At 39.2% G+C, this 21903-nt stretch overlaps 1 protein-coding gene across 1 annotated transcript; it reads left to right on the top strand.

Moving 5' to 3' along the window:
• Positions 1-19393: 19393 nt before the first annotated feature.
• LOC107816156 (gibberellin 20 oxidase 1-D-like) lies at positions 19394-21599 on the top strand. The gene is given in 3 exon segments (NM_001325971.1): positions 19394-19911; positions 20245-20566; positions 21336-21599. Coding segments are annotated over 3 exon segments (1104 nt in total).
• Positions 21600-21903: the final 304 nt, after the last annotated feature.

Genomic DNA, 21903 nt, shown 5'->3' with positions numbered 1-21903 from the left:
CGAACAGGGATTCTTTTTTCAGTTTTGATCTGTTAGTTGGTTAATAAATAATACAATTATGGTTCTTTTGCAACCTTAACACAGCCAAATGTGATCATCATCATGTGGGGATAAGATAAGACTAAAGGTTAGGCAACTATGTTGTTATCCTTCGAAGTAGCGATACAAATGATTATATCTTGTGTTTTCGTGGTGAACAAAATGCAAGACAAATCAGTCTATTTCTTTGAAAGCCAAATTTTCCCTACCAAATAATCCCTAGTGCAAATCGAGTTTTGCGAAAATGAGCATGTGTCTATATTATATATTTGCAGATGTCACATCTTCTATATGGCTCAGAAAAGTTAACAAGAAAAACAGAAAGCAAACGTGATGGAACATGGGCTGTTGCCCTCTTTCTGTTTGGTACGAGCCACTCATATATCTTCCCCATCAAAATTTACTGCTCTATCCTTAACACACACACTTGTTTGACTCAAAAGATATCGAAACTTTTTTGATCAAATCAATCAAAGAAGTTGAAAGGGTAAATCTTAGTCAGACATAATAAATTCCAGATCAAAGAGCTAATAGTATGGATTGTATATAGGACGAGATGGATATAAATGATCTTATTGAAAATTCAACATTGTGACTCCCATCGATCGATGGGGAATAACTTTACATCTTTCTCTCTCGATTACTTCTTTCTTCTCAGGATTACAAGAAGGGAGCTTCCCAGAGAGAAAAAGGGAAGAGAACCCCCTTGTTGGAGGGTTTTTCCACTTTATATAGGAGACATCGTTACAGTTTGCTTGGTCCGATGTTCTCTCACTCCAAGTATGCCTTGGTCGTCCTTCAGACGTTGCTTCTTCTGATTTGACGGGTTTCGAGGATGTCGGATATAGAGCAGACTATGTCGTCTTTTGTTACCCTATCGCTTGGGCGGGACGTTGGTCGACATGGCCGTAACGGTCAGATTTTGATCAATATAGTTAGTCCTCCCGTCTGTCGGGGTCGTCCCCTGTCGGGCTTGGCAGACGGATCATGATTACTATGAATTCGAGCAAAATCTAACTTCTCGTTCTTCAGTTACATTACTTGGGTTTTAGGCGAGGTGGCGGCGTTCTCTTGATACCCATGGACCGTTGCGGCTGTTTCGGAACCGAAATGTCGTTTGGTATTGAAGTGTTATTTAGTGGTTACCATCATTATGACACACGTTTCTAGGAACTGAAAAGTTTCGCGCCCTATCAGATTTGATTGGCGACTTTTGGGTTTCCTGCTAGGGAGATCTGTGTCTCTTATAAATAGAAAGAACTTATCATTCGATTGACACATTTCTTTGCCTTTTACTCGAAAGAATTCTGCAGATATATTTTCTTCCTGACATTCCAAATTTATGTTTGCCCTCTTGTTAACTGAAAATTCACATCCTTTCTTTTCGTTGTCTCTTTGGCGTATCTTCTGATCAAAATGGCTGGTGATTCTTCTCGCGCCGATCTCCCAGTCACAAGTCCGGTACCGAAAAGTGCTGCTCAGGCCACTGGAGGGGTAGATGCAGTGGAAGACGAGGAGGTCCCATCGATATTTGAGATTTTGCCTCGCCCTGGGAGAGAATTGGCTGACTTCAGCAGTCGCGTCGGAGCCTGTCCCTTCTGTTATGAGAGAAGAAGACATTGTAGAGTTGAAAACCAGGTGGGGGATCCCTGGCTATGTTGACATGCAGCCGGCGAAAGGAAACAACATAGTTCATTTTGACTGTCCTGGGTACTGTGTATTTTACGCCTACCCTTTTCTTATTGGGTACACACTTCCTCTCCCTCTCCTGGTGGTAGACTTCTGCCATTTTTATGAGGTATTCCCCGCCCAACTTTCGCCGTACCTGTACAAGTTGTTCCTTATGTTTCTCAAGTTTGCGGAACTCACCAGTTGTGAGATTACCTTGGACCACCTACTCAGTATCTTCACCCCTTAGCTTATCCGCGTTACGATGCTTCACATGCGTTCTCGGGGGTCGAGGAGTCTAGTAGTGAGGATGGACGACATGACGAACCATCATTTTTATGAGAATTATTTCTATGTGCCGACTGAGCACATAGTGGCAGATCCGACGGGGTTCCCTGAGAAGTGGAACTCTGCACTAAGTCCTATGCTTTTAGTCGGGGATATATCAGACCATTTCTGTTACAATACTAAACCCTGTTATGTGTGTGTATGTGTATGTTTTTTCAGCTGAGAAATTGCCCCCTCCACCTGTCGAGAACATCCCCGAGTGGGTGAGCATTATTCTTTCCCATACGGCGGGGGTCCGCACGTGGGCGGATTTCTATGACAAGTATGGGCGTATGTCTTTTTCTGGTAAGACGTCATTTCTGTACACCGTTTTTCTCTTTTCTCTCTGTATTTAATTTCTCACGTGCTGTTCGTTGGTACCAGGGAGAGTGCGGAGAGTGAGGGCTTCTCTATTAGCTTTCCGGCAACCAGCCTTATCTGCTCGCATGTCGCAGTACCCACTGCCCGACCTTCGTCGAGGGCTGCTTCGGTTGAGTCTACAGACGCGGTTACTCCTGCGAGGGACGCTTCTCAGGCGAAGTTCCGAGCCGTGCTGTCCGCTCGACGGGCGAGTCTTCGCCTATTGAAGAAGAAGAGGGGCCATCAAAAAGACGGTGAATAGAGTTCGAGACAGCGCCCCCAACAGTGATTCATCTAGATGACTCTCCTTCGACAGGATCTGGAGAGGGGGTTGTAGCGGCTCCTCCCGTAGTGACAGAACCGGTCGTCATCTCGGCTCAATCATAGATTCCTACCATTGTTGGTGGTCAGCAACCCATCGTGGCGGAAGGTCAGATTTATGGGGCTGCCGTTGTGGTTTCGGACGTACCCTCATCCTTTGCAGTTGGTCGTGCTTCCTCTTCAACTGCTGAAAGAGGTAAAGGCGTGGTGGTCGACAATTACGAGTCCGAATCGGACCTCGACCCTGATGATGTCAGGATGTTTAAGGAGGGCCTTACTCACTCGGTGGTTCATGCGAGAGGCTCCGCTCATATTCTTGAGATCCCTTCAGATACCAATCTTTTGGGGGACATGGAGGATCTGGTGCCGCAGTTCAGCATGTTATGCTCCACAATCGAGAATGCGGCCCTTTGGTCCGTTCCTGATGTTGATTTGATGTATGAGGTTGCCGCTATGGGCTTAAGGGTATGTTACGCTTAATTTGATTTTTCCCTAGCCTTTCTTGATGATACAATTCTATCCCGTCTTTACATTTTTTAGACATATATGGTGGAAGTGGAAAGCATTCGCAGGGCCAACATTCAGGCTAAAATTTTCTTGAATATGTTGGAGAAATATCGTCGCTACCGCAACAAGTGTCGCGAGATGCATGAGCAGCTGAAGGCAAACCCCGGTAACCGGGCTTTTGGTGAGGAGTTGGAGAAAAGGGAACAGGAATTGATGCAGGCTATCCGCAACAGGAGTGTGCTCGAGGAGCAGCTTCGAATAAAGGATGAGGAGCTCGAGTTGGGCAAGGGGGTCGCCGAAGAGTGCGAGCACCTGCAAGAGAAATTGAGGTCAATGCAGTCGGAGATGGATCAGAACTTGATCAAGGTCGAGGCGCTGAGCGTGGAATAGATGGGGGAAATTGACAGCGCTGGAGAACAAGGTCGCTAGATTGGAGAGCATTGAGAGTGCTTGGTCCGCGGCTTCGGCGAGGGCGGTGGCCCTGGAGAACACCATCCGCGTCCTCCAGTCCGAGTAGGAGTCGGAGAGAGCGACGACTACCCTCATGGAGGCAAGGCTTGAGGAGTGCATTAGCGAGATTGATCAATAGGCGTCGGTTCTGGGAGATCGGGTCGCAGCACTGGAGGCAGAAAATAGGCGACTGTTGGCTCAGATTGCATCCTCCTCCACTGCCGTTCCCTGCCATATGCATGAGCTTTGGGTTTACGCCGAAGCCCAGCGGGATATATACAAGAGTTTATGGGAGGCGGGTACTGTGACTGAGGCTGCATATGAAGAGGCGCAAGTGAAAGCGCGGGAGGCTCGCGTCAATTGCGGATATGATGCGGCGACGCCTGAAGCTAATGGGGGCGCGAACGCCGAAAGTGAACTTCCCGGAGATGGCAGTGGAGAGGGTGGCGATGACAATGCAGAGTAGAGGGATAATGGTATTGATTTGTTTTCCGTTGGTTGTTTTCTTTCCAATTTTTCGTTCGTAGTCGATTGTCATTGTTCCTTTTTTCGTTTTTCTTTTTGTTGTTGCACTTTTTTTAGACTGTTGACTTGGGTCATATGTAATCCGTGACCATTTGCACGGAAACTTTGTATAAAGGAGAATTTTTTGCTGTTATTTGTCTTGTATTCAACTCTTGTTTTCGTTTCGCATGATTCCGGTGCGAGACAGATTCCTGCACGGCGAGTCCCAGTCTTTTGCACTTTTCGATGTTTCTTGGCATTAGGAATATTTTGCACTTTCTCATTGGCGATGGCTTATGGCCTTAAAGGGTGTTATTTTGAACTTATCGAAATAGTAAAACGTTGTCGTTCGATCGAGGTCGAACTCTTCTTCTTGGCGAAGGCCCTTGGCCTTAAAGGGTATTATTTCGAACTTATCGAAATAGTAACCCGTCGTCGTTCGATCGAGGTCGAACTCTTCTTCTTGGAGAAGGCCCTTGGACTTAAAGAGTGTTATTTCGAACTTATCAAAATAGTAACCCGTCATCATTCGATCGAGGTCGAACTCTTCTTTTTGGCGAAGGCCCCTGGCCTTAATGGGTGTTATTTCAAACTTATCAAAATAGTAACCCGTCATCGTTCGATCGAGGTCGAACTCTTCTTCTTGGCGAAGGCCCTTGGCCTTAAAGGGCGTTATCTCTAACTTATCAAAATAGTAACCCGTTGTCGTTCGATCGAGGTCAAACTCTTCTTTTTGGCGAAGGCCCTTGGACTTAAAGGGTATTATTTCGAACTTATCGAAATAGTAACCCGTCGTCGTTCGATCGAGGTCGAACTCTTCTTCTTGGCGAAGGCCCTTGGCCTTAAAGGGTGTTATTTCGAACTTATAGAAATAGTAACCCGTCGTCGTTCGATCGAGGTCGAACTCTTCTTTTTGGCGAAGGCCCTTGGCCTTAAAGGGTGTTATTTTGAACTTATCGAAATAGTAACCCGTCGTCGTTCGATCGAGGTCAAACTCTTCTTTTTGGCGAAGGCCCTTGGACTTAAAGGGTATTATTTCGAACTTATCGAAATAGTAACCCGTCGTCGTTCGATCGAGGTCGAACTCTTCTTCTTGGCGAAGGCCCTTGGCCTTAAAGGGTGTTATTTCGAACTTATAGAAATAGTAACCCGTCGTCGTTCGATCGAGGTCGAACGCTTCTTTTTGGCGAAGGCCCTTGGCCTTAAAGGGTGTTATTTCGAACTTATCGAAATAGTAACCCATCATCAGTCCCAATTTTTGGAGAATCAAGCATTTTTCTGTGGGAGTCCTAGTTCATTTGACATTTCTTGCATCAGAGGGTGCAACATCGGAGAATGCGAGACGTTTTTGTTTCGCTTAGGTTCGTTCTGCTCACATATTGTAGTTTCCTTGTCTTACTCCTGCTTTCCGGCTTGGAGGTATCACCGGCGGGCGGTAGTACAGTTGTTTTGCAGTAGTTTTTCGTCCTTTAATTGAGGTGTTTCTTTATTCGTTCGCCTGCGTGGCCTTTGTGTTCCTACTTGAGCAAAGAGCTGAAGGTGAGTTAGAATGATACTTTCCTTGCCCCCGTCCGGTGGTCCGATAGAGGAGAACAGGTTGGTAACGTTGTTCATCTTGTTTGGCATATCGATGGTTGATGGGGCGAAGATTTCTAAGTTTGGTGATTTTGCTCGGCTCTCCCCCCCCTACCGCACTGCGCCTTTGTCTTGCGTGGGTTGGATTTTTCCTTCGCGCTCCTTTTGGTGGGTGATCGTATTTCTTGTTTTTGATCTGGGAGAGACTAGGAAATTTCACTAAGAAATCTCCACAGACGGCGCCGAATTGTTTGACTCAAAAGATATCGAAACCTTTTTGAACAAATCAATCAAAGAAGTTGAAGGGGTAAATCTTAGTCAGACATAATAAATTCCAGATCAAAGAGCTAATAGTATGGATTGTATATAGGACGAGAAGGATATAAATGATCTTATTGAAATTCAACATTGCGACTCCCATCGATCGATGAGGGGAATATCTTTACATGTTTTTCTCTCGATTACTTCTTTCTTCTCAGGATTACAAGAAGGGAGCTTCCCAGAGAGAAAAAGGGGAGAGAGCCCCCTTGTTGGAGGGTTTTTCCACTTTATATAGGAGACACCGTTATAGTTTGCTTGGTCCGACGTTCTCTCACTCCAAATATGCCTTGGTCGTCCTTCGGACGTTGCTTCTTCTAATCTGACGGGTGTCGAGGACGTCGGATGTAGAGCAGACCATGTCATCTTTTGTTACTCTATCGCTTGGGCGGGATGTTGGTCGACACGGCCGTGACAGTCAGATTTTGACCAATACAATACTAAAACAGTAACATACAAAGTTTTTTGTTGTCATTGGCAGAGCAGATGTGTAACAATGGCACATTTCATAGATATATTTCAAGAAGAACTGCGTCGTTTCCTCTTTAAGGTTTAATTTGTTTGCTCTTACGAAATGACGTATAGTGCAGATGGGTTTCAAATAATATCCTCTAGAATCAATGGCGGAGCTACGTTGGTGACCAATAACCTTTTACTGTTTTACATTACACACATATATATAACGAGGCCTGCACAAGCGGTGGAGCATGTGATTTAATTCGATACAACGCGCAACATTATCAGCCCTTGACATATGAACAAGAAAACCTATCCTTAATAGGATATATGGTACTGACTTTCATACAAGTGTTTCATGGCTATCATCATCTGCTCGTGTCGTGAGATGTTTGGTCAAGTCCTATAACGAGAGAAACTCTCGTTTTGTGTTCTTGAGACATGTGCCTAAAGAGAAATTTTTGCAACCGAAGTAAGCTGAGAAATATATATATATATTTATTGTTGAATTCACTTTATACAAGAGAAATTTTAAGTACAGTGGCGAAAAGGTTCATAAAATGCTATAAGTTGAGAGGTTGACTTGAAGGTGTATGTAGCACTTTGGCATTTTCAAATTCCTAACTCTTGCACCCCTACGTGACTACGTAGAACACCCTTTTGCATAAACGAAGTCACTTCCATGACCATAAGCGTTCATTTTTCTTGGACTTAATTGTTTCACGAAATTTTTTAAATATAAAATAAAGTGTGCGGGAAAGTAACCAAGTATGAGAATAAAGTGATCAGGACTTCAGGAGTCTTACATTATTGTTTTGTTCGCAAAAACATACAACAACGCGAAATTTGTACGCATCTTTTGAGGATATGACTCAATTATAAGAAGGTAAGAAACCAATAAAGGCCGTGATAGAGTAGCAAGTACTCTTTCATTCTATGATCTCTGCTGGTTTGAGTTTTGGGTATGCAGTCGCCTTTGTTAGGAGTGCTTTAAACCCTTCCCCTTTTTAATGTGGGATTTTCTGATACAAATTCAGATTTAATCAGGTCCCATTGCATACTGAACACTGTATAGAAAACCAAAAAAATTATTAGGCTTATAGCCCTATTGGCCAAGCTGCAAAAATTATCTTATTTTGAGAAGTGTTTTTTTTTAAAAATGCTTTTCTCAAAAGTACTTTTGGTGAGAAGCAGTTTGTGTTTGGCTAATTAGTTTGAAAAACACTTCTGAGCAGCAATTAGTGTTTGACCAAACTTTAAAAAACTGCTTCTAAGTGTATTTTTCTCAAAAGTACTTCTCAAAAAAATGCTTTTGAAGATAAAGCTATTTTTTTCTGCTTCTCCTAAAAATACTTTTTTTCCTTCAAAAAGGGGCCAAAATTTTTGGCGACCAAACAGGCTATTAGATTGAGATATGTCATGTCAATACGCTAATTTGCAAAGGAGATGTGTATCACTGTACAAAATATATAGGGGACAAAGACAAAAATCGTACAGACATAAAGAAGGGGCTGGATACACATGAGCACATCTTAGCTTGTTTGATTTCTATTTTCTGTCTTTCTTTTTACTTCAAACCTATACCATGAAAATATATATGGGACGAATATGATAAAAGAACATCAACATGATGCTTCGAATTGTCAATACTATCTTTGTATTTATTTCTGTTTCGGCCATACAATTTATCATGTCTCGAGGGTATATGTACTGTCCCTGTATTCTTAAAATTGCTTTTCCAAAAGTCTTCTCAAACCGAAGTAGACACAATTTGTACTACATGCTACAGGTTACCCCACCATTAATATGATGTGAATTTTGAAAGGCTACATATTGATGATATGCTATAATTACGTATTTTAGTCGATTATTACACTCTAATTTACTGCACTTTAGTTGAGTTTGCGCTTTAATCGCTACTGTTTTGCACTAATTGTGTGTTTTATGCCTTGTAGATGTGATTCCGAGCTATATAGATGTTATGGAATGAATTTAAGTGGTTTTGAGCTTTGAAGTCTGAGTAAGAGCTCAAGGAATTAAGCCGGGATCGCGTTCGGGGATCAACGGATGATAAAACAACAAAACGAAAACTCGAAGAGGCATATTGCGCACCGTCTAGTAAAATAGACATCACTTTTTACTCAGAACTCCATTTGGGCTCCACAATATATGGCTGGAAAGCTAACTCAAATGGCTACAACTTTCATGTTTTACGTTTTTTCAAATTCCAAACGGAACAGGGTCAAAAACCGCGACCGCGGCAGAACCGCGGCAGAGGGCAGTCGCGGACAACTGAAGAATCTGAGAGGGTGTTTGGCCGCGGTTCCGGCGCGACCGCGGTGGAACCGCGGCAGGATGCGTAAATTTCAGGGACCAAGGTTCAAAACACGGGATTTTAAGCCCTAAACCCTATATTAAACCAAGGAAGCCGGCCAAGAAGAGGATTGGACATATTTTTGACATAGGTTTGACCTAAGGAGGCACAGACACAATAGGAGCAAGGCTTGGGAATTCTTCTACAAGTTTTTTTCTTTCCTCTTCCTATTTTTCATTGTTGGTTATGACTTTTAGTATTGTAGTTTTACATACTATTATGAATAGCTAATTTGTTATCTAGAGTTTTGATAGAACCTTTTGTAGGATAAATTCTTGTAATGTTTTTATATAATTGAGCCGTAGTATAATCTCTATTTATTCAACTACATTCTTATTGTAGTTAATTGAAGAGCTCTCAATTAGCTGTGCCTATTTAGTATGCATAACTCGGGAGAGAGTGCATATTTAGGTAATTGTTGAACAACATCACTCCCAGAGTATATGAGAGATCAATAACCGAGGATTTAAAGGCGGGATTAGGGATAACGAAGCCTTGGGTGCGATCTGAAGTGAGCTGTATCAAAAGCCAGCTAGCGTAGCTCGGGAGAGTGTGTCTAGTAAATTGTCGTGATTACTCGGGAGAGATTTACGATAATAAGAGTGCTCATGATCGGTAGAGAATACTTAGGCAAAATTATAGAAGACATAGCGGGAAGGATTCCGACAATTGGGGAAATCATAACTCTAGACCTCCTTAATCTTGTCTCTAACTCTTAGTATCTTTAGTTGTTAATTTATTATTTTAATTTGTTAATCAATTAGTTAAACACAAGAATCTAAATATCTATAAGTTAGGAACTGTTCAAGCTTGTCTTCTTGGTGATAGTGAACAGTTGTAGCTAAGCCTTAGTTCTCTGTGGGATTCGACTCCGGACTTGTAAACCGGATTATATTTGCAACGACCGCATTGTCCTTTTTATAAGGCATAGTTGGGCGTGATCAAATTTTGGCGCCGTTGCCGGGGAACTAATGGTGTAGCTGTAGGTGTACATATTGCTAGGTTTCAAGTTTGAACTTTTATTTTTATTTTTTGTATTTGATTTTTTTTTGTTTTACTTGTTGATTTAAAAAATACATGGCATCATTGAATTATGAAATTTTTGATGTTGGTAATTCTACTTTTAATCTTTCTTACGAATATTGTGATGAAAACTACCCTTGGCAAAATTATCAAAATATTCCCGAGAGCGAGTTATGTGCACCAACTCAATCTTATGTGTGGAATGTGTGTGATATGTGTGGTGGTCAAGATGGTCACTTTCATGGTTGTGCTTATATTTCTTATCTTCCCCCAACCCCTTATTATGATGATTCTACGTTTTCTTGTGAGGATAACAGGAACAAAGAACCTAGGGAAGCTGACCTAAAGAAGATCGAAGATATGTTAAAGTGCATTATAGAACAACAAAGTAAAATACAGCTGCAAGTAGAAAGGCAAGATGAAACTATTCGCAACTTAGAGGCTCAAGTGAGTCAATTAGTTGAAGCTTTTAATGCTCAATATGTCAATATTATGGATAGTAGCCGGGAGCAATTTGCATTAGAGACGGAAATTGAGGTGCCAATGGAGGGATCCAAAGTAGAACCCCAACACTCTAACCATCTAGATTTTGAGGATGCCGATGTCGTAGAGGAGATACTAGAGTCAACCAAGGATATTGATAATACATATTTAGTTGACTCTATTGTCATTAGTGTTGAGAATGTAGACTGTCCCAATGTTCATGTAGTTGAGCGTATTGGTCCTCACTCCAAGCATTTTTCCACATCGTGTTTAGATGATGATATGAAAATAGAGTCGTCCGAGCCACTTGAGGAGTCAAGGAATGAGGAACAAAGTGCTTACATTCTGGAATTCTTCTTTCCAGAAAGTCGGGATTACACACCTCATCTAAAGGCCAAGAAGTGCAGAATACTACATTATTTTATTGGGCCAGTCAGATTCGTTCCACCGCCCCATGACCATAATCATAAGCTTGAATCAAAACTTGGGGTTCAATTCATAAACTCGAGGTAGAGGCCAAAAGTGATCCGCGTCGTACCGCGACGTTAAATCAAGCGCTTGTTGGGAGGCAACCTAACTTTATTGCTTTTTTTATTTATTTTTTATTTTTTTTAATTGTATTATTTTTGTAGTGTCAATTTTTTATTTTCTAGGAGCATGGAAAGCAAATGTATTGGAAGGATGCAACAGCAAACCAAATGGTTGAAACTAAGTGTAAGGTACCCGCACAAAGGACCAAACTTGGGAGAAGTCTGAGTACCCCATGAGCTGTTAATGTTTCGGCCTTTGGCCTACCGGGGAGTCTTTTTTACCCTTTTTATTAATTATGGTGTGCATTGGGGACAATGCACAATTTTAAGTGTGGGGTGAGAAGATTGTCTGGGTGACTTTCTATGCTATTTTAGTTGTGTTAGTTTAATTGAACAATTTTTTTTTTTAAATAGAAAAGATTGGACTTTTCCCGACGATGAATATATTAGACAATTTTCTTGAGGGGTTTAAGTCTAAATAAAAAGTACAAAAAGATTTTCTTTTGTTAGGTAGTGTAATAATTACCCCTTGGTTTTTCTTTAAACCACGGTTCTTTTCCAAGGGTTTTATTTGAACCGGGTGTAGTTAGTTTTTTTTGGGAGTAGGAGCCATTGTGTTGTGTTTTGAAGTGAAGCAATATCTCTTGACTTTGTTATGCCTTGAGAATAGTGAGTACTTTGGTTGTGACGCTTAAGCTCAGTTTTTGACTCTTGTATAAGTACCTTAAATTGTATGTTCTTAAAATTGCTTAACTACTTTGACTAGAGTGTCCGTGAATCCAATCCTGAGTGAGTTATGTGTCATGTATGTGAGAGGTTTGTTGTATTCTGTGCATTGCATTTGATGTCTAGAACTTGCCCCGTGTGTTTGCAAAATGAAATAGTAGTTTTATTCAGTCTAGGAAGTGATATAGGCATTTCTTTGTTGAGCCAGATATGTATATTGTACCCGCATAATTGTTATGTATCGTAGTTAACCCCTTTGAGCCTGTAATCCTGTTTTTTTGGAAACCACATTACAAGCCTTACCCATTTGTTTGAATTAACCATCTATTTGAACCATTGTAACCTCTCATGAGCACTTGAATTGTTAGGAACTTTGTAAAAGTTAAAGTGTGGGGTGGTTGATTTGGCTTTTGAGTGGAACCAATGAAATAAGGAGAAAGGTGCACTGATTTGAAAGAGCAAGAGCCACTTGAATTGACAAAGAAACGAAAAGAAAAAAAATAGTTGCATTGCTGTGAAAAAAAAATATTCTTTGATAGTGGTGACTCTTGATATAATTGTGCTTAAAAAATTTGGGAGTTGATGTATATTGATGTGAAGGTGGAGTTTGGCTTGACATAAGTATGGGGTTTGAATGTTAAAGTATATGTATTAAAGTGCTTAGGGAGGTGTAGTCACTCTTATATCTAAATGTATCCTACCCGTCCCGTAGCCTACATTACAACCAAATAAAGTCCTAATTAATCCTAGATTGAATGAGCTCCATTAGTAGAGTAGTACACTACAGACAAGCTTATGGTTCATCTTTTGTGGCATATGAATGTTAATTCTGAGAGTGAGTGAATTCTTTCTATCTTGAGTTCCTAAGTGTTCTTAAATTTTACTGTGTGGAACTACTCTCTTTTGTTGTGTGAGGGCACTTGATTCATGAAGGAAGGTAATGTCAGTGACCTCTATGTTAGAGTAAGTAGGTGAATTGTGAATAATGCGTGGTACTTATGAGTCAAATCTTGAGGTGAAGATGTTACGCTTTTGTGCTTAGTCTATTTTAAATACTCTTGGTGTGATGAGTTAGGAGAATTGTTTAAAAAGGTCGTGTCTATAAAAAAAAAGTGTAGCTTGATTGCTCGAGGACGAGCAATGGTTTAAGTGTGGGGTGTTGATGATAGGCTATAATTACGTATTTTAGTTGATTATTACACTCTAATTTACTGCACTTTAGTTGAGTTTGCGCTTTAATCGCTACTGTTTTGCACTAATTGTGTGTTTTATGCCTTGTAGGTGTGATTCCGAGCTATATAGATGTTATGGAATGAATTTAAGTGGTTTTGAGCTTTGAAGTCTGAGTAAGAGCTCAAGGAATTAAGCCAGGATCGCGTTCAGGGATCAACGGATGATAAAACAACAAAACGAAAACTCGAAGAGGCATATTGCGCACCGTCTAGTAAAATAGACATAACCTTTTACTCAGAACTCCATTTGGGCTCCACAATATATGGTTGGAAAGCTAACTCAAAGAGCTACAACTTTATGTTTTACGTTTTTCCAAATTCCAAACGGAACAGGGTCAAAAACCGCGACCGCGGCAGAACCGCGACAGAGGGCAGTCGCGGACAACTGAAGAATCTGAGAGGATGTTTGGCCGCGGTTCTGGCGCGACTGCGGTGGAACTGCGGCAGGATGCTTAAATTTCAGGGACCAAGGTGCAAAACACGGGATTTTAAGCCCTAAACCCTATATTAAACCAAGGAAGCCGGCCAAGAAGAGGATTGGACATATTTTTGACATAGGTTTGACCTAAGGAGGCACAGACACAATAGGAGCAAGGCTTGGGAATTCTTCTACAAGTTTTTTTCTTTCCTCTTCCTATTTTTCATTGTTGGTTATGACTTTTAGTATTGTAGTTTTACATACTATTATGAATAGCTAATTTGTTATCTAGAGTTTTGATAGAACCTTTTGTAGGATAAATTCTTGTTATGTTTTTATATAATTGAGCCGTAGTATAATCTCTATTTATTCAACTACATTCTTATTGTAGTTAATTGAAGAGCTATCAATTAGCTGTGCCTATTTAGTATGCATAACTCGGGAGAGAGTGCATATTTAGGTAATTGTTGAACAACACCACTCCCAGAGTATATGAGGGATCAATAACCGAGGGTTTAAAGGCATGATTAGGGATAACGAAGCCTTGGGTGCGATCTGAAGTGAGCTGTATCAAAAGCCAGCTAGCATAGCTCGGGAGAGTGCGTCTAGTAAATTGTCGTGATTACTCGGGAGAGATTTACGATAATAAGAGTGCTCATGATCGGTAGAGAATACTTAGGCGAAATTATAGAAGACATAGCAAGAAGGATTCCGACAATTGGGGAAATCATAACTCTAGACCTCCTTAATCTTGTCTCTAACTCTTAGTATCTTTAGTTGTTAATTTATTATTTTAATTTGTTAATCAATTAGTTAAACATAAGAATCTAAATATCTATAAGTTAGGAACTGTTCAAGCTTGTCTTCTTGGTGATAGTGAACAGCTGTAGCTAAGCCTTAGTTCTCTGTGGGATTCGACTCCGGACTTGTAAACCGGATTATATTTGCAACGACCGCATTGTCCTTTTTATAAGGCATAGTTGGGCGTGATCAAATTTTGGCGCCGTTGCCGGGGAACTAACGGTGTAGCTGTAGGTGTACATATTGCTAGGTTTCAAGTAATGTTTGTGCTTATAGCTTGTTTGAATGGTTGTTACATATTGTATCGTATTGTTACGTTAAATACAATGTTTATTTTGATTGTTATTTAAATTTTATTGTATCGTATCATTAAATCCGTCATTACGTAACGATGAAAAGTGTTACTTTATGGAACGACCGATTTGCAAGTTTCTTATTCATATTGTTGGTGCATGACATCATAAAATGACAGTTCGAAATATTGTATACATCAAAATGATAAAGTACAATATAGTACAATACAATACAATACAATACAATACTATACTATACGATACATTATAAAACGATACATAACAACCATCCAAACAAACTATAATTGTAATATTACAAATCCCAATGAAGGTTTACCTGAAGATATTCTTTGAGTGATCTACTGATAGTATATTTTTTTTACATTGTCGGTATATATGTCACGACCCGGATTTTCTACCCTCGGGAGTCGGGATGGCACCTACTAATGAAAGCTAGGCAAGCCAACCATTTGAATTATTTACCTTTTTTTCATTTTTAATCCTTTAACAATTAAGAGCCAACATTATAATAACAACGGAAATTAAAAGCGGAAGACTGAAATGTAATATTTTAAAAAAATGCCAATACCAATACATACATAAACTACCCAAGACTGGTGTCACAATTTCACAGACGGTCTAGGAATAATACGAATAAGGGTCCGAAAGAGTTATTACAACACTGTCTCTGAAATACATAAAAGAAACATAATAAAAGGATAGAAGGAGACACTAAGGCCTGTGAACACCTGCAGGACTACCTCGGATCTCCGAATGGACTGAAGGCAGCAACCCCAAACTTAAGTACCGAAAGCTGCTGCACCGGGATATGCACACAGTACAGAGTGTAGTATCAGCACAACCGACCCCATGTACTGGTAAGTACCTAGCCTAACCTTGGCGAAGTAGTGACGAGGCTAGGACCAGACTACCAAATAAACATGTGCAGTTAAATCATATACCGCAAAAAATAAAAGCAGTAATGTACAATTAAGGATGGGAGGAAAAAACGTGCTGCGGGGAAACATCAAATAATAACAGAAGAACATCAGGTAAATATAAGGAACACCATAACTCAATGATCAATCAGAATCAGAAATCAAACAAGTGCACGGTATCACCCTTCGTGCTTTTACTCTCGTCCTCACCATAAGAATCAATATAATCGGCACGACATCACCATTCGTACTTTTACTCTCGTCCTCACCATAAAATAAATATAATTGGCACGGAACTGTACATTGTGCGGCACGACATCACCCTTCATGCTTTTACACTCTCCCTTACAAAATCATACACGGCATCACCCTTCGTGCTTTAACACTCTCTCACCAAAACAGTGCACAGCATCACCCTTCGTGCCTTAACACTCTTCCTCACCCAAACAACAATCACAAAGAAATAAGGGCAAGGGGATAAACAAATTTACAATTAAATCATGTCAACGGAACAATAGTACCACAGTCATATCCCAACAAGGGAAACAATATCAATAATAACATCCCGGCTAGGGAGACAACATTAAACAACAACATCCCAGTAAGGGAGATAATTTCATAATCCTCTTTTTTTTTTCACATTTACTTCACAAATCAATTCACAATTTGAGCCAATGCTTTATAAGGTTCAATTGCCAATTATACTTCCATAATTTATTTTACAACTTGAGCCAACACTCTTCAATATTCAAGTACCAATACTACTTTCACAAGCTTTGCTCAACAATAGAAATCATCACGTAAGGCATGAACGATATAAACAGAGTCACATTAATCATAGTACAAGACTCACGGGCATGCATGACACCAACGTATAGATACTCGTCGCCATGACTATACGTCATACTCAACAAATAACACATAGCAAATAGGACACAACTCTTAATCCCTTAAGCTAAGGTTAGACCAAACACTTACCTCGATGCCACGAACACAATTCAAGCCTCAACTACCGCTTTACTTCTTGATTCCACCAACAATTCGCTTGTATCTAGCCACAAGTTACTTAACTATATCAATAAATACTAAATGAATCAATTCCAATGCATGAAAAATAGGTTTTCTAAAGTTTTTTCCAAAAAGTCAAAAATCGACCCTGGGCCCACATGGTCAAAACCCGAGGTTCAAACCAAAACCCGATTACCCATTCACTCACGAACCCAAATATATAATTTATTTTGAAATCGGATCTCAAATCAAGGTCCAAATCCCCAAAATTTGGAAAACCTAGGTTTTACCTAAAACACCCAATTTTCCCCATGAAAACCCTTGATTTTGAGTTAAAATCATGTGAAAAGATGTTAAAGATTGAAGAAAACGAGTTAGAAGTGACTTACAATCGATTTGGAGAAGAACTTTTCTTTGGAAAATCGCCCAAGAGAGTTTATGTTTTGAAAGAGTTTGAAAAATGAAAGATTTTCGGCTAAGTTATGAATTTGCAGGTCGCAGATATCGCAATTGTGACCAGGGTCCGTAATTGCGAACCCTTCAGAACCTGCTAACTTCGCAAATGCGAAGATTTTGTCGCATTTGGGACACTGAAGGAAATCCGGTCCACTTCGCATTTGCGACCAAGGCAGCCCAGGTCTTCTTCGCATTTGCGATAAGTGTTCGCATTTGCGAGCCAGGCTTCGCAAATGTAGACCTGCAATATACTAGCTAAAAACCTGCAACTTCCTAAGTTCAATTCCACTCCGTGGCCTATCTTAAACTCACCCGAGCCCTCGGGGCCCAAACCAAACATGCACACTAACCTAAAAACATCATATGGACTTGCTCGTGCAATCAAATCATCAAAATGACATCAACAACTATGAATTTAGCATCAAAATCAAAGAAAATCTCAAGAACTTTCAAAGTTTCAAATTTTACAACTAATGTTTCGAATCACGTCATATGACCTCCGTTTCTTACCAAATATTACAGGCTCAACTTAAATTACATATAAGACCTATACCGGGCTCCGGAACCAAAATACGGGCCTGATACCATTAAATTCAAACATATTTCATTTCCAAAAACTCATATATATTCCAGAAAATAATTTTCTTTAAAAATTCATTTATCGGGTTTGGGCCCTCGGAATTCGATTCCGGGCATACGCCCAAGTCCCATATTTTCCTACGGACCCTCTAGGACCGTCAAATTACGGGTCCGGGTCTGTTTACCCAAAATGTTGATCGAAGTCAACTTAAATTCATTTTAAAGGCAAAATTTATCATTTTCAACAGATTTTCACATAATAGCTTTCCAGATACGCGCTCGGACTACGCACACAAATCGAGGTGAGACAGGAAGAGGTTTTTAAGGCCTCGAAAGACAGAATTTATTTTTAAAAAAAGTGATGCCCTTTTGGGTTATCACAATATATAAGTTAAATTCTGTATAATCACAAGCATGAAAATGAAAAGCCATTGATGCATGATGACGGTGGTGAAACAAAGTGTGGCTAGCTAGCTGATTGATTTGATTATTATGTCCCAGGACGATGATTTCAATCAAATAAAAGGCAATACTATAATTAAGCATTGGAGTTGAGATTGAACTACCGCTCAGACATAAACGAGGAAGTCCAACGTATGGACAAAATTTTTGCATGGAAAGTAAGCATCCTATAGCCATAACATGCTCAAGAGCCATAAGTCACATAAGTCTTGGTACATATATTGGGCAAAAACTTTTGCCACTCAATGTAGGACGAATTACCTCATATCCGTTCCAGCTACTTCATATTGGCTAAAGATTGAGAAACAAGAATTAAGAGAAAGAACAATGGATTGAAACAGATCAGATGAGGGAGAAAATCAAAGCTACAATGGTAACATTGAGAAAAAGCTGATCAATTATGGGATTGTTTCCGTAAAGTAAAAGAAATTAATCTAAATAGCTGTACATCCAACCGCTTAAATTAAAAATAACCGACATATATATTTTATATATATAATTTATATATAATATGTGTGTAACCGTGTATAATCAATTTATAATCTATATATATAGATAAAGAAAAGTAAATCGTAAATCCAGCCGGACAAATACAAGAAACTATTAATTAGATAACTTGCTAATGTTGTTTGGAAAGCAAATGCTAACACGTTCATATCTTTCTACTGGAAGAAGAAGCAAGGTATGGAAAGAGCAGGAAAGGGGTAGATTGACAAAGTTATGAAACTTAGTGGGTATATGAGGCAAAAAGGCAATGGTATCATAAAAAGGTGAAGGAATGGACAACTCAAGATTCAAGTTAGTGAGAACGACGCAACAGTGACATATATTAAGATTCCAACTTTTCACTTTGCCGACTTCTCCAATGAAACTCACTTAGCTTTTTCCTAATCCCTTTTACCAAACACTTTTGAGTTTAGAGCATAGATTACCATTTCAAGGGCAAAGATATATATACCTTTTTCGATATTAAAAAAGTAAATTTTCGGAGCAAAGTAGACTAACTTTTACTTTGTCAAAACAAAGTTTGTGTATACACTACTAAAAAAACATGAATTAGCTACGAAAAATTCTTTAGCCAAACAATAAAATCCGTCGCTAATCCTACTTATCAATGAATTAGCGATACATATATATATATATTATCAAAGTATTATGTTAGTTGCGAGCGATTTAGTTAGCTATGATCTTATTCCAGCTTTTTTTAATAGTGATATATATACTATATGATTGGATTATTTTGTATTCACCGACATGATCAAAACAAACTTTTATATTTCACTGATTATAAGTGATATTGTGTAATTCTTTTTACACGGTGAGTATATAGAAGTGTGACACTATATGATTTAAAATCCTAAACAAATGCTACAATTAATACTTGTACCTAATTCTAACAAGATTATTTTACGTACCCCCTCCCCTAAGCCCTCAAAACCAACCGTCAGAACCCCTCATGTCTATATATAGTTACAAATATGGTCTACAAAAAGTCCATTGTAACAAACATTTCCAATGATTTCTTCATCATATGCAAATGCAACAATGCATGATGAAACACAAAATGAAAAAACAACATCTCTTGTCTTTGATGCACTTTTCCTTCAAAACAATTCAAACATTCCTCAGCAATTCATATGGCCGGAAGGCGAAAAGCCATGCCCTGAGCCACCACCTCCATTACATGTCCCTCCAATTGACTTGAATGACTACCTCTCCGGCGACCCCCTCGCCGTCTCCAACGCCACTCGCCTTGTCAATCAGGCATGTCGAAAGCATGGTTTCTTCCTCGTCGTTAACCATGGTATAGATTCGAAGCTCATCAATGAAGCTCATAAGAATATGGATTTTTTCTTTGAAAAACCTCTTGTGGAGAAGGAAAGAGCCAAGAGAAAGCTTGGTGATTATTGTGGTTATGCTAGTAGCTTTACTAGTAGGTTTTCTTGCAATCTTCCTTGGAAAGAAACACTTTCTTTTCGATATTCTGCTGAGGTTCCTTCTTCACAGCATATAGTCCAAAGCTACATCTTGAATGTCATGGGCCAAGATTACACTCATTTTGGGTAAGATTTAGTGCAATATTAGCCAAAATGGTTATATTTGGCATAATTGTTAGAACATAGCACTATCTAAAAATTTAACTAAGTTTTAACGATATTTTACACTTACCATCTTTAATGTAATGTATCACTATGCACTATGCATGTCATGTGTATGGTGCGATACAAACTTGTGCTATCAGTGTCAGGGAGTAGGACAAATGGTCTAATAATTATTGTTTTATATATGCGCAAATATATGTCACTTTACACCTTCAACTTTTAGTGAAATCTATTTTTGGTTCCTAAGTTTGGACTAACTAGTGTTTGCTTACTATATGTTTGTTATACTTGTAGGAATGTGTACCAAAAATACTGTGAAGAAATGAGCAAGCTTTCCCTTAAGGTAATGGAGCTTTTAGGGGAGAGTCTTGGAGTGGGAAGAGCATATTTTAGAGAATTTTTTGAAGGGAATGATTCAATAATGAGACTGAACTATTACCCTCCTTGCAAAAAACCTGATTTGACTCTAGGGACAGGACCTCACTGTGATCCTACATCTTTAACCATCCTTCATCAAGATAATGTTGGTGGCCTCGAAGTCTTTGTGGATGAAAAATGGTACTCTATTCCTCCCAATACTAATGCTTTTGTGGTCAACATTGGTGATACCTTCATGGTAAGTACTCCAACTCTTTAATTCCCAATAAATAAATAAATCAAGGATTTAACTTTTCTACACTATCACTATATATTTTTACGTAGTTTAACTTATTGTGGCAGGTAATAATCTATTTTGGTGCATGTCTAGGTTTTTAATCGTAGTACTTTTTATGAACAGTTTTCTATAGTTATTTTTAGTTGACTTGATATATAGTGTAAAAATTCTTTTATATTGATAGCGTTTAAAAGTTTAACTAATAAATAAATAAAATTAGGAGATAGGAAGGATCGTTATTGTTTTCACAACAATACAATGTTTCACTCAAAACCTTGACAAATTAAACAAGTATGAAAGTACAAAAAATCATGGTCCTAAAAGACCAACAACATGAGAGACAAAGGCATGGAAATGTGAGCCGCCCTCGCATTTGTCCGCTATACATTTGGTCCCAACACTAGATAATACAACATAGTTAAGCGATCATAACATGCAATGTGATGTAAAATGTCAGTCTTTTTTCAAGATGTTAACAGATATACAGATAGAAAGATCTTTTCTTCAGTTTGCCTGCCTAGAGCGCATAAAAAAGCCTCTTGGCCGGCCGCCGGCTAACTCGTATTGTTCCTCAATAGCTCAGTGATAGAGCGGTCGGCTGTTAACAGATTGGTCATAGGTTCGAATCCTAACAGAGAATTTTAAGGCGAAATCTACTTAGTTATTTGATGACAATGCATGCATGAGATTGAACTAATGAAGTTTTTATTGGAATGTGATTTTATGTCAGGTTATGTCAAATGGGACATACAAGAGTTGCTTGCATAGAGCAGTAGTAAACAGTAGAAAACCAAGGAAGTCTTTGGCATTTTTCCTATGTCCAAAGAAGGACAAGATAGTAAGCCCACCAAAAGAGTTGATTACGAGGAATCTACCAAGGAAGTTCCCTGATTTCACATGGCCGGTTTTTCTTGAATTCACTCAGAAACATTACAGAGCTGACAAAAAAACTCTTGATGCTTTTGTGCATTGGCTTCTTCACAAAGGCTACTAGCTCAGATATATATAACTACAACTACATATCAATATGTCCTTTCTTCTTTTTTATTTCTATTTGTACTACCTACTAAGGTTTTGAAGAAAGGAGAAAGAATTAAGCCAGAGGAAAAGAGCAAATAGCTGTCTAAAGAGAATATTGTTGTAACTTATACCTATGAACTAGAGCAGCTAGCTTCTTGAAATTTTATAAGATTATCAACTTATATATATGGCTTTTCATCTTTTTCCTTGTTTCTTTGGTATGAAAAGGCAGGACAGAATGTGTCAAAACATTCAACTCTTTATGATATGAAAAGGCA

The sequence above is a fragment of the Nicotiana tabacum genome, chromosome 7 (assembly GCF_000715075.1).
Source record: "Nicotiana tabacum cultivar K326 chromosome 7, ASM71507v2, whole genome shotgun sequence".
NCBI classification, from domain to species: domain Eukaryota; kingdom Viridiplantae; phylum Streptophyta; class Magnoliopsida; order Solanales; family Solanaceae; genus Nicotiana; species Nicotiana tabacum.
This window is presented reverse-complemented; position numbering and strand designations above follow the sequence as displayed.